Source organism: Sorex fumeus, unplaced genomic scaffold (assembly GCF_029834395.1).
Source record: "Sorex fumeus unplaced genomic scaffold, SorFum_2.1 ptg000093l, whole genome shotgun sequence".
Classification (NCBI taxonomy): domain Eukaryota; kingdom Metazoa; phylum Chordata; class Mammalia; order Eulipotyphla; family Soricidae; genus Sorex; species Sorex fumeus.
Genome location: NW_026606150.1, coordinates 1367491 through 1380521, shown reverse-complemented (window position 1 = coordinate 1380521; position 13031 = coordinate 1367491). Strand labels below are relative to the sequence as shown.

The 13031-nt window shown below is 42.3% G+C and overlaps 1 protein-coding gene across 1 annotated transcript; it reads right to left on the bottom strand.

Moving 5' to 3' along the window:
- Window positions 1-4055: 4055 nt before the first annotated feature.
- LOC130039931 (mammaglobin-A-like) lies at window positions 4056-11371 on the bottom strand. Its single transcript, XM_056131912.1, has 3 exons — window positions 11240-11371; window positions 5860-6047; window positions 4056-4196 (listed from the first exon to the last, which is right to left on the bottom strand). The coding sequence occupies exons 1-3, from the start codon at window positions 11292-11294 to the stop codon at window positions 4158-4160; spliced, it is 282 nt and encodes a 93-aa protein (XP_055987887.1). The 5' UTR covers window positions 11295-11371; the 3' UTR covers window positions 4056-4157.
- Between the last annotated feature and the right edge of the window lie 1660 nt (window positions 11372-13031).

Sequence of the window (13031 nt, the reverse complement as noted above, 5' to 3'; positions counted from 1 at the left end):
ACAAAAACAGTCTACAGAGTGGAAAAAGATATTCGCCCAATACACATCTGACAACGGGGTTGATATCAAGGATATACAAAGTACAGATTGAACTCCACAAGAAGAAAACATCCAACCCCATCAAAAACTGGGGCAACAAAATGAACAGAAACTTTCTCAAAGAAGAGATCCGAATGGCTAAAAGGCACATGAGAAAATGTTCTACATCATTAATCATCAGGGAGACGCAGATCAAAACAACAATGAGATATCATTTCACACCACAGAGACTGGCCACATCCAAAAGAACAAAAGCAACCGCTGTTGGTGCTGATGTGATGAGAAAGGGACCCTCCTTCATTGCTGGTGGGAATGCCGAATGGTTCAGCCCTTTTGGAAAACAGTATGGACGACTCACAAAACATTAGAAATTGAGCTCCCATTTGACCCAGCAATACCACTTCTGGGAATATATCCCAGAGAGGCAAAAAAGTATAGTCGAAGTGACATCTGCACTTGTTTGTTCATTGCAGCACTCTTTACAATAGACAGAATCTGGAAAAAAACCTGAGTGCCAAAGAATCGATGACTGGTTAAAAAAAGTTTAGTGCATCTACACAATGGAGTACTATGTAGCTGTCAGAAAAGAAGAAGTCATGAAATTTACATACAAGTGGTACCACATGGAAAGTATCATGCTAAGCGATACAAGTCAGAAAGAAAGGAATAGACATAGAAAGATTGCATTCATCCAGGGAACATAAAGTAACAAAATAGGAAACTAACACCCAAGAATAAACGAGATAGGTACCAGGAGTTTTCCTCCATGGCTTGGGGGCCAGCCGCACACGCTAGGGAAAAAGGCAGCTCAGATAGAGAAGGGAGCACCAAATAAAGGGTGTTGGGAGGATCCTCCCAGGATGGGAGATGCATGCTGAAAGTAGACTATAGACCGAACATCGTTGCCACTCAATGCCTCTTTTGAAAACCACAGCACCCAAAGAGGAGAGAGAGAACAAAGGGAATGCCCTGCCATGAAGGCAGGGTGCAATGTGGGGTATGGGGGCTGGGAGGGATACTGGGATCAGTGGTGGTGAAGAATGGGCACTGGTGGAGGGATGAGTATTCGATCATTGTATAACTGAAACCCAAACATAAAAGTTTGTAAGTCTACAATGTAGAATGACATTGCTTTGTCCTTTCTCCCTTTCTCCACAAGGAGCTTAGGTTTATCAGGTTACACCTATCACAGTGCTCCCAAGTCACTCACTCCCATTTCTTCATTTATCTGTAACCACTTCTGTATGGTCTCTTCTTCCACCAGTTAATCAGCATTTTCCCCTAATCAGACTCTGTTCATTTGTAAGTTCAGATCCTTCTAGGACACTGAAGTTGTATTGTAAGTTAATGTTGCCTTTCTCCTCTCCTTATGTCTTTTGAATCGTTTACTTTAAAGTAATGACTTTCGGCTACATGCAAAAAGTGGGCTCAAATCTCTGCCTAACGCCATGTACAAAAGTAGGATCAAAGTGGATTAAAGACCTCAACATCAGACCGAAATCCATAAGGTACATTGAAAAAAAGTTGGCAAAACGCTCCATGACATTGAAGCCAATGGTATCTTCAAAGATGTCACGCCACTGGCCAAGCAAGTGAAAACAGAGGTAGACAAATGGGACTATCTTAAACTAAGAAGCTTCTGCACCTCCAAAGAAACAGTGACCAAAATACAAAGACAGTCCACAGAATGGGAAAGGATATTCGCTGAATACACATCCGACAAGTGGTTGATATCAAGGATATACAAAGTACTGGTTAAAATCCACAAGAAGAAAAATTCAAACTCATCAAAAAATGGGGCAATGAAATAAATAGAAACTTGCTCAAAGAAGATATCCGAATCGCTAAAAGGCACATGAGAAAATGCTCCACAACATTAATCATCAGGGAGATGCAGATCAAAAAAACCACAATAAGATATCATTTCACACCACAGAGACAGGCCCACATCCAAAAGAAGAAAAGCAACCGGTGCTAGCACAGATGTGGTGAGAAAGGGACCCTCCCTCACTGCTGGTGGAAATGCCACCAAAAGGGTTCAGCCCTTTTGGAAAACAGTTTGGACAATTCTCAAAAAATTAGAAATTGAGCTCCCATTTGATCCAGCAATACCACTCCTGGAAATACATCCCAGAGAGGCAAAATAGAATAGTCGAAGTGACATCTGAACTTGTTTGTTCATTGAAGCACTCTTTACAATAGACAGACTCTGGAAAAAACCTGAGTGCCAGAGAACAGATGACTGGTGTAAGAAACTTTGGTAAATTTACACAACGGAGTACTATGTAGGTGTTAGAAAAGACAAAGTTATGAAATTTACGTACAAGTGGTACTACATGGAAAGTATCATGTTAAGCGAAATGACTCAGAAAGACACGGATAGACATAGAAAGATTGCATTCATCTGGGAAAATAAAGTAACAAAATAGGACACTAACACCCAAGAATGGTTGAGATTAGTACCAGGAATTTTGCTCCATGGCTTGGAGGCCAGCCACACATGCTAGGGGAAAAGGGAGCTCAGATAGAGAAGGAGCACCAAATAAAGGGTGTTGGGAGGATCCTCCAAGAATGGGAGAAGCATGCTGAAAATAGATTATAGACGAACATGATTGTCACTCAGTGCCCTTTTGCAAACCACAACACCCAAAAGGAGAGAGAGAACAAAAGGGAATGCCCTGTCACAAAGGCAGGGTGGGATGGGGGGGATGGGTAGTGGTAGGGATACTGGGATCCGTGCTGGTGGGAAATGGGAACTGGTGGTGGGATGGGTATTTGATCATTGTGTAATTGAAACCCAAGCACAAAAATGTGTAAGTCTACAACTGTACCTCATAGTGTCTCACCAATAAAAATGTTTAAAAAATAAAGTAATGTCCTTTTTGTATAGATACAGGAAGACCGTTAATATTATGCTTTGTAAGTTAGGATTGATTTGGCTCTGAATATTATTCACTCCCTGGCATCTGCTTTCTCGACTTAAGTCTCAGTTGCCCTTGGTTCCTAACACTCCAAAAGCAGGGTTCCAACGAAGGACTGAATGGACCCAGGGCAAGTGGTGAGCTACCCTGGCAACAAAATGGGCTGAGCCAAAATGCCACAATTCTTAACTATAAGTTAAGAGCTTGATCATAGACAAATGGTGTCATGATCCAAAAGTAATGACGAGACTAGGACCCTGCTAGGGATAGGAACGACTATCTGGCCTGAGCACTAGAGTCTGACATAGAGATGGCCCTAGCAGAGCTATTCTATAAGTTTAAGATATTACTTACTGTATCCATACAAAATTATTTATATCATGAATGCTTATATATTTGTTTGTCAAGGAGAGGAGAAACACACCCCTGGGATTCCGCTCTAGGGTGGGTCTTCCTGCTGAGAGAGTACCTGTCCTAGAAACAGCTTTCCCCGAGGGAAAGAATTCTACCCCTATTGATTGTGACCACACTTATGTGTAATTGTTACCCCAACCCCTCATGCTTTGGGATTTAACTGTACTGTAAACGTGGGATGGGGGATCAGAATCCAGACTCCAGTGCAAGAGGAGAAAGGGGATCGAGATCAGTATCCAGATTCCACAGTCAGAAGGAGGATGAAGGGGGATCGAGAAGGATAATGAAGTAGAATGGGGGAGGAAAAAGCAGGAGGAGAATTAGAGGAGAATGGAAATGGGAATGGAATAAACTGCAACTAAGACCAACCAGCCTGGCCCTCGTTGCTTGCTTTGCCTGCCCAAAACCAGCATGAGACTACGGACCGTGGGCGGCGGGAAAGATAGAGCCACTGCGGCTGCACTCCTTTTACACACTACAACTGAGTGAGTTTACACACTACAACTGTACCTCATGGAGTTTCACTAATAAAAATTTTTTTAATAAAAAATAAATAAATGAACTATTTCCACTAAATCCTCTATAATAGTCAGATAATGAAAGCAAGTTTAGGGTTGTAAATAGTTTATTGAAATGAAAATGTATTTGAGATTTCAACAATTTTTTACAACCAAAACTCAATTTAGGTCAAATTCAAAGAAAGACTGAAAGGTGTGCTGAGTCCCAATGAGACTGCTTCTTGGGCATTTGTGCTGTCCTTTGAGTCGAAGATCTTGTGGAAAGTTAAAAAGCAGAACACGATGCAGAATTATATATTGTTTTCTGTAAAACAAAAAATAGAGCTGGCACTTTGATTCAATCCTACATTTAAAGAAAGATCTTGACAAATATTTCTTCTCAATTTATGCTTGTACTTATCTACAACATCTGATATCCATAAAAGTTACCGTTGGAAGACAAATCAGAAACACTTTTTATTTCATCTCCTGTTTCAGGAATGTATGGAAGCCCAAGTAATGCTAACCCTCCAAATCTTTTTGCCTCTAGGGATCCAAATAATCTTTTTTCTCGATATTACTTATTCCTGGATGAGAAACTTATCAAAATTCTTAGCAAGTGTGAAATTCTTCTGTAAATTGAATAATGTTCAAGTGCCTCAAACATTTGACTCTTGAAAATGACTGCTCTATCGCTTATTCATTTGACTCCTGTTCTCTAGAAACCAGATATGAAAAATCATTCAATATTTGTCCTTTTATGATTATTTCGTTCTGTTTATCATCATTTCATTTCATGTTCATTTCATCATCCTGTTATTCGTCGATTGCCTCGAGCAGGCCCCAGTAACGTCTCTTTCATCCTAGCCCTGAGATTATATTCAAGGCTCTTTAGGAGAATGAGACCCATCATTGTTACTGGTATTTGGCATATTTGGTAGGCCACGGGGAGTTTGCCAGACTCTGCCCTGTGGGCAGGCTACATTCGCTAGCCTGCAAGTTTGTCCAAAGTAGGAATGAGATAATAAGATGTCATAAAAAGATGTCCTGATATGATGTCAGGGCAGGGAGGAAAGCTCAACCCGCTCCCCTCCAAGGGGCCCAGGCGAGGAACAGCCAGGCGCGGGGGCAGAAGACTGCACTTTTCTCGTCCAGGAACTGGATTTTATAGTCTCTGAGTCTTGGCCGTTGATGGGATTACACGGCGCCAGGGGGCCAGGTGGTGGATGTGACCCCCGCCTACTGGAATTTGGAGGATCTGGGTGGAGGATGCTCCAGGAACAGGATCCTCCACCCAGATCCTGTTCATCATCATGTCCAAAATATTGATTCATCGTATTTGTTTTGTTATGTTTAAAACAATACTACCTCCCATACTGGAGTCTGTTCCACTGAGCACTTATCTTTCGTAGCATATCCAATTAAAGGACAAATACACAGAAAAAATTAAAAGCAGATTATTATACTTGAAATTATGTTGTGTGTTCATTCAGTTTAAGATATATATAATTTACCAATTTGGTGTTTTCCTGGACTGTAGTGAAAAAGACCTCAGAAAATATTACTACTTTCTTTTTGGGGTAAAACAATAATAAACATCATTGAGACTCTTTCAACTTAAGACTTTTGCAGAATCGGTGTCTTATTATCTTTGATGGAACAATGTGTGTGGGAGGGCAGGGGGATATGCACGTTTATGTTCATAAACTGAGTACTCGACATGTGGGTAAGCAAGAGGTTGGTAATAAGAAACATGAGTAACCTTTCTCCATTTCTTTCCTTTTTATTGATTTTTGACTATTGAAACTACAAAATGAAGAGAACTTAATAGCTGAAATATTGGCTGCTCATCCTTAAGTAAAACTCGTCAGCGTGACTATGCTATGAAATCCAAGTGGTCCTGACTTGGTTATCATAACTTTGACAAATGTAAATCTCCTTATCCTTACCAATACTTGTAAAAGCACATAAGAAGAAAGTGATATTACCATGAATATTCTATTGCTCTCCAGAACATCTTCACTCTGATGATTTAAACATTGCTTCAGGGTATGTAAAGCCCTCAGAGTGTCCTCATGCTCTCTGAATTCGTGAAAATGTGACAAATATTCTTCAGGGGTCATAGAAGAATCCAGTGCCTTGGTAAGTAAATCTTCCAGAAGATTGCATCCACAACCTAGGGAAAATCATGGGAAATTGGGTGTGAATCCAAAGGACTGATCAGCACCTTTTGGCCTGGGTGATATTTTTCATTTCTGAACATTCTAATCAAGGTATCACTACACAAAGATTTCAGTGAAATGTCTTTGTTTTGAATCCTTGATTCAAATACACATCCAACAAGGGGTTGATATCAAGGATATACAAAGTACTGGTTGAACTCCAGAAGAAGAAAACATCCAACCCCATCAAAAGGTAGGGCAACGACATGAACAGAGACTTTCTCAAAGAAGAAATCCGAATGGCTAAAAGGCACATGAGAAAATGCTCTACATCATTAATCATCAGGGAGATGCAGATCAAGACAAAAATGAGATATCATTTCACACCACAGAGACTGGCCCACATTCAAAAGAACAAAAGCAACCTGTGTTGGTGCGGATGTGGCTAGAAAGGGACCCCCCTTCACTGCTGGTGGGAATGCCAACTTGTTCAATCCTTTTGGAAAACAGTATGGACGACTCTCAAAAAATTAGAAATTGAGCTGCCATTTGACCCAGCAATACTAATCCTGGGAATATACCCCGGAGAGGCAAAAAGGTATAGTTGAAGGGACATCTGCGCTTGTTTGTTCATTGCAGCACTGTTTACAATAGCTAGAATTTGGAAAAGACCTGAGTGCCGAGAACAGATGACTGGTTAAAGAAACTCTGGTACATCTACACAATGGAGTACTATGTAGCAGTTAGAAAAAATGAAGTCATGAAATTTACATACAAGTGGTACTACATGGAAAATATTATGCTAAGCGAAATGAGTCAGAAAGAGAGTGTGTAAACACACAAAAATAAAAGGCCGGCGGTCAGGCCGTTTCCCCACTCCAGGGAGGTCCATGGCGATGGTCAGGCGAAGGAAGGAAACGAGGCCGAGCTGGTTGGTTTTAGCAGCCGCTTATTACATGGAAGAGATGTATGTCATGGAGGCCTCAGGAATCCTCAAGCACGTGCTCCTTTGTTCTCTCAGCTTCTGTCCTCAGCCCCATCTTCCCAGGCTCTCTGATGCACGTGTCCCCCCAGAGAGCCCTGAAATCTCCCTTACATAGATCATAGTACCTCTAAAGGGCGCAATATAATGATGTCATCAAAAGGAGTTACAGAAAGAACATTGAGGCAGCAAACCATACATTGTTTCCTTACATCCACTTTGTTTCCTTACATCTGCTGGCCTTGGAAAGAAGATACAAAGCCAAGCTGAAACCTTTCACAATCACTTTCACAAGCTGCAAGCACCTTGATTTGCATCCCAAAGACCAGCCTGGATACCACCTGAGATCTGCATATCTAAGACCAGCCAGGGTTCTGAGAGAAAGGGGAAACTGTCTCAATATACTGAAATCATTTACTGAAGACAATTTGAAGGGGAGAAAGCAGTCTCATCCAAGCTAGTCAGGACACACAGGAAAACTGCTTCTAGGACGTGTTTCTCCTCTCCTTGTCCAACCAACATATAAGCATACATAATATTAATCATTTTGTATGGACACAGTAAGAAATACTTTGAGCTTATAGAATTGCTCTCCTAGGGCCATCTCGATCTCAGACTGCAGTGCTCAGGCCAGATATCTTTCCTATTCCTAGCAGCAGGGCCCTAGTCTCGTCGTTACTATTGGATCATGACATCATTTGCCTATGACCAACCTCTTAACTTATAGTTAAGAATCGTGGCACCTTGGCCTGGCCCATCGCGATGCCAGGGTAGCACATAACTTACCGGCTTGCCCTGGTTCCATCCAGTCCCACGTCGGGACCCTGCCCTTGGGGTGCTAGGAAGTGAGGGCAACTGAGGCTTAAGTTGAGAAGGCAGATGCCCAGGAGTGAATAATATCCAAAGCCATTTAATTCCTAAGTTATAAAGCATAATATTAATTAATTGTCTTCCTGTATCTATACAAAAGGACATTGCATTAAAGTAAACTGCTCAAAAGACATAAGGAGAGGAGAAAGGCAATATTAACTTACAGTACAGCTTCAGTGGCTAAGAAGGATGAGACCTTACAAATTGGTTGGGGAAGAGAGCATAGAAGTGGTTACAGACTGACAAAGTAATAGGAGTGACTCGGGAGCACTGTGATGGGTACAATCTGATGAATCTAAGCTCCGTGTACTCCAACAGAGAGGAATAGACATAGAAAGATTGCATTCATCTGGGTCATAAAGTAACAAAATAAGAGACTAACACCCGAGAACAGCTGTGATAAATACCGGGTTGTTCGCTCCATGGCTTAGATGCCAGCCGCACACTCTAGGGGTAAAAGCAGCTCAGATAGAGAAGGGAGCACCAAATAAAGGGTGCTGGGAAGATCTGCCCAGGATGGGAGATGCCTGCTGAAAGTAGTCTATGGACCGAACATGGTTGCCACCCAATGTCTCTTCTGAAGACCACAGCACCCAAAAGGAGAGATAGAACAAAAGGGAGTGCCCTGCCACAGAGGTAGGATGGGATGGGGGATGGGGGGGTGCGAGGGTTACTGGGATTGGTGGGGGTGGAGAATGGGTACTGGTGGAGGGATGGGTACTCGATAACTGAAACCCAAGCACAGCAACTTGTAAGTCTACAACTCTACCTCATGGTGTTTCACTAATAAAAATAAATAAATAAATAAATAAATAAATAAATAAAACAAAATTTTTAAAAAATCCTTCCTTCTCCCATCCTTGAGAAGCCAAAGTAGGTAACCAGAACGTAAGACTCTCCAGGAAGCAGATGCTTGAACTGTGCTGAAATCAATCAAGCAATTTCTGCTCCTTTATTGTCTGGAGTCTTGTGATGTTATCTCTCCATTTTGAACACCAGGCAGCATATCCTACTAAGGTTGTAGTTTTGACTCCGGGATTTTACGAAGAAGTTTCCTCAATCGCTTATTTTCTGCTGTACCAAGGAATGATTAAAAAAATTGCTCATAAAGTGATCTGGTGGCTCAGGGACAATCCCTGTGATTTAGGGACCAGAGCTCCAGAGTTCACTCCTAAATCAGAGTTTTCTGTAGAGTTGGCATTGAGCATCTCATGTCAAGGTATTTATACCATGTCAAAAACCAGTGAATGGGATGTGGAAAAGATATGGCATAAGACACTCCACAAGGATGGATCGTGATTGGAGACCACATCAGTTGCTCTAGGGAAATTACTGGAAGCCACATAAACATTCCTAGAAGTAGACTGTCTGGTGGCATGTATATTTCTCCTCAAGAGGCACTGATTTTGAAGAAGAGGAGAACTCTGCTTATATTGGTTTCTAGTTTGAACTTTTCAACAATCAATGTAAGCAGAGTAGATCTTCATAGTGTGGGACAGTGGGACATCCAGTGCTGCCTGAACCCTTTCTCCTAGGGATTTCTTGTTTCCAGCCCTGCAGATGGAGACTGTATTTGACCCTCTTTTAGGAAAAACACAGAGAAGCACATCTGATTGAATCTCTTTCCCGCATGAACAATGTCATTTCAGTTTTTATTCCCAGGATTCACCCCATTTACCAAACATTTTTCTTTCAAAAAAATTATTGATTCACCAGGAGATACAGTTACAAAGCTTTCATGATTGAGTTTCAGTCATATAATGATTGAACACCCGTCCCTCCACGAGTGTACATTTCCGACCATCAATGTCCGCAGTAAGCCTCCAAACACCCGCTTTCCCACTCCCGCACTCCCCCCGCCCCCCGCTTCTGTGGCAGACCAGACACATTCCATCTTACTCCTTCTCTACTTTAGGGCATTATGGTATGCATTACAAATACTGAGAGGTGATCATTGACTTTATGGTCCCTTTTCTATTCCAACTGTCCAGGCAATTTATATGCTGCTCTGTCACAGAAGCCAAGAGGTCTTAAACGAAGCCCTAACTAAGGGACAATGTCGAAATGGGAACACTTTGGGGACACTCTAAAAGTATTGAATTCTAGGTCTGAAATACCCAAAATGCTGTATTGAAGATTCCTTAACCAGATGTTCAGGCATTAGAAAATTCTCCTCCTTACACTTTGTAAGTCTACAAGTGTACCTCAAACACCAACCTGACCCCAGGGAGATGCAGATTAAAACAAAATGAGATATCATCTCACACCACAGAGACCGGTCCACATTCAAAAGAACAAAGAGAACTGGTGATGACTCTGATGTGGTGAGAAAAGGACCCTCCCCTCACTGCTGGTCGGAATGCCGACTGGTTCAGCCCTTTCGGAAAACAGTATGGACAATTCTCAAAAAATTAGAAACTGAGCTCCCATATGACCCAGCAAGACCACTCCAGGGAATGTATCCCTGAGAGGCAAAAGAATATAGTTGAAGTGACATCTTGTTTGTTCATTACTGCACTGTTTACAATGGGCAGAATCTGGAAAAAACCCGAGTGTCCGATGGTGGAGGGATGAGTACTCGATCATTGTATAACTGAAACACAACCAAAAAAATGTGTAAGTCTACTCTACCACATGATGATTCACTATAAAAATTTTTTAAAAACCTGAGTACCCGAGAACAGATGACTGGTTAAAGAAACTTTAGTACCTCTACACAATGGAGTACTATGCAGCTGTTAGAAAAGATGAAGTCATGAAATTTAAATACAAGTGGTACTACATGGAAATTATCATGCTAAGTGAAATGAGTCAGACAGAGAGGGATAGACATAGAAAGATTGCATTCATCTGGGGAATATAAAGTAAAAAATAGGAGACTAGCACCCAAGAACAGCCGAACTAAGTACCAGGAAGTTCACTCCATGGCTTGGAGACTAGCCACACATGCTAGGGGAAAAGGCAGCTCAGATAGAGAAGGGAGCACAAAGGAAAGGATGTTGGGAAGATCAGCCCAGGATGAGAGATGCATGCAGAAAGTAGAATATAGACTGAACTTGATTGCCACTCGATGCCTCTTTTTCAAACCACAGCACCCAAAAGGAGAGAGAGAACAAAAGGGAATGCCCTGCCACAGGGGTGGGTATGGATTGTGGGGGATGGGGGTGTGGGAGGGATACTGGAATCAGTATTAGTGGAGAATGGGCACTGGTGGAGGGATGGATATCGATCATTGTATAACTGAAACCCAAGCACAAATACTTGTAAGTCTACAACTGTAACTCATGATGTTTCACTAATAAAATTATATTTAAAAAACTGAGCTTGAAGCCTACCTTTGCTGGCTGGACTCACCTGCATAGCAGTAGAGGGGGAGGGCAGTGAGCATAAGGAACATCAGTAGCTTCATGGTGGAGGTGGCAATTATTTCTTTCGTCCAACTGTGGAGACAACAGATTCCTTTTGGGGAGAGCTCACAGGTCTCCCCCTTTTAAGCTCCAGGTCCCTGCCTTAATCCTGCTCATAAGTGAAGCAATAAGTAAACCAATCACATGAAAGTCAATCTGACTGTGGATCAGGAATGACTTGAGCAATCAAGAAGAAAGTGATCCAGGAATATTGCTTCACAGTTGGAAGCCTGCCTGATGACCTGAGGGAGAAGGCAGCTGGGGTACAGAAGGGATGACTAAGTCAATGATGGTTGAATGGATCTCTCAGTATGGGAGATGTTTGCTGAAAGTAGATAAATGATCAAACATGATGGTCTTTCTTATCTGTATTGCAAACCATAATGCCCATAAAGAGAGAGTAAGAGGGAAATTGTCAGCCATAGAGGCAGGGGGAGGAGTGGGACGGGTTTGGGGGGAGGGATACAGGGGACCTTTTTGGTGGAAAATGCACACTGGTGGAGGGAATGCTTTTCGATCATTACATGACTGAAACACAAACCTGAAAGTATTGTAACTGTAACTCCTAGTGATTCAATAAAAATAAATGCAAAAAACAGAACAAAAAAGTGGCCTTTAACCCCACCTAGGAATGAAGCTGCCATGCTCCAGGCCGCTTTCCAGATGCTTGGGCCGAGCCTCACGCATGAGTGAAGTCCCAGAGAATCAGGTAATGTGGAACTTTGTGACCTTGGACTCCATGCGCTATGGGACCCGGAATCAGAGATCCTCTGCCCGCTTCCCCCAAACTCCAGCAACCCAGGGATCACATCCATAAGACACTCCCTGCTGGTGCCAGATAAATTCCTTATCGGCTGACCTCCACTACACAACCACCGCCATGGCTCCAGGCTGCTTTCCATATCATGCAACCGCTTTGCACTTTGTGGTATCGCAAAACATCATAAGACACTTCCTCCCCATAATCACCTCACCATATTTGATGGGGTTCAAATATGGTGTGAACCATGGGGACATCTGTAAGGGTGATTAGAGGCCGCCCTAAAAGCCTCCATCCCTCTCGAAGAGCCCAGCAAGCTATCAAGAGTATCCCGCCTTCACGGCAGAACCTGGTAAACTATCCGTGGCCTATTTGATATGCCAAAAACAATAAAAACAGTGGGCCTCATTCCCCTGACCCTGAAAGAGCCCCCAATATGGCAGCGTTAAGAAGGATGAACAAGGAGAGGTTGATAAAATCTAAGGGCCGAACTAGGATGCCAAAAGGAAGGACTGAAATGACTATATTTCCAATGCACATACATTAACATCAGAAGCATCCATCGAGGACCTGATGGTGCAAGAGCAGAAGATCAAGTATGACATCATTGGTCTGACCGAGAGAGACAAGAAAGCATAGATCACATCAAGCCATTTTTGACACTGGAGAAGAACTGTTCCTCGGAACATGCGACAATAGAGGTGTTGGTGGTGTTGGTGTCCTTGTCAACACAAACTTGGCCATGAGCATTGATTCATTCGAATGCCTAACAACATAATTCAGATGATTAGACTTGAATAGATGTGGCTCATCTCCGGCAGTTTCTATCTTCATCGTCTATGCACCAACATCCAACTACGATGAAGAAGAAATTGAGAAGTTCTACATGGAGCTGGAAAATTTCTATAAAGGAGATCCCACCTTCTACAAGATAATTGTCCCTGATTTTAATGCCAAGATAGGACAAAGAAGGTGTCCT

Bases quoted from the DNA above. Each gene is read 5' to 3' on its own strand.
- LOC130039931 (XM_056131912.1), bottom strand. From the start codon at position 11,294: ATGAAGCTACTGATGTTCCTTATGCTCACTGCCCTCCCCCTCTACTGC. The intron at 6,048-11,239 runs GTGAGTCCAGCC...GATTTTCCCTAG, and splicing joins CCCCCTCTACTGCTATGCAG to GTTGTGGATGCAATCTTCTG. The intron at 4,197-5,859 runs GTAATATCACTT...TTTGTTTTACAG, and splicing joins AGAGCAATAGAATATTCATG to AAAACAATATATAATTCTGC.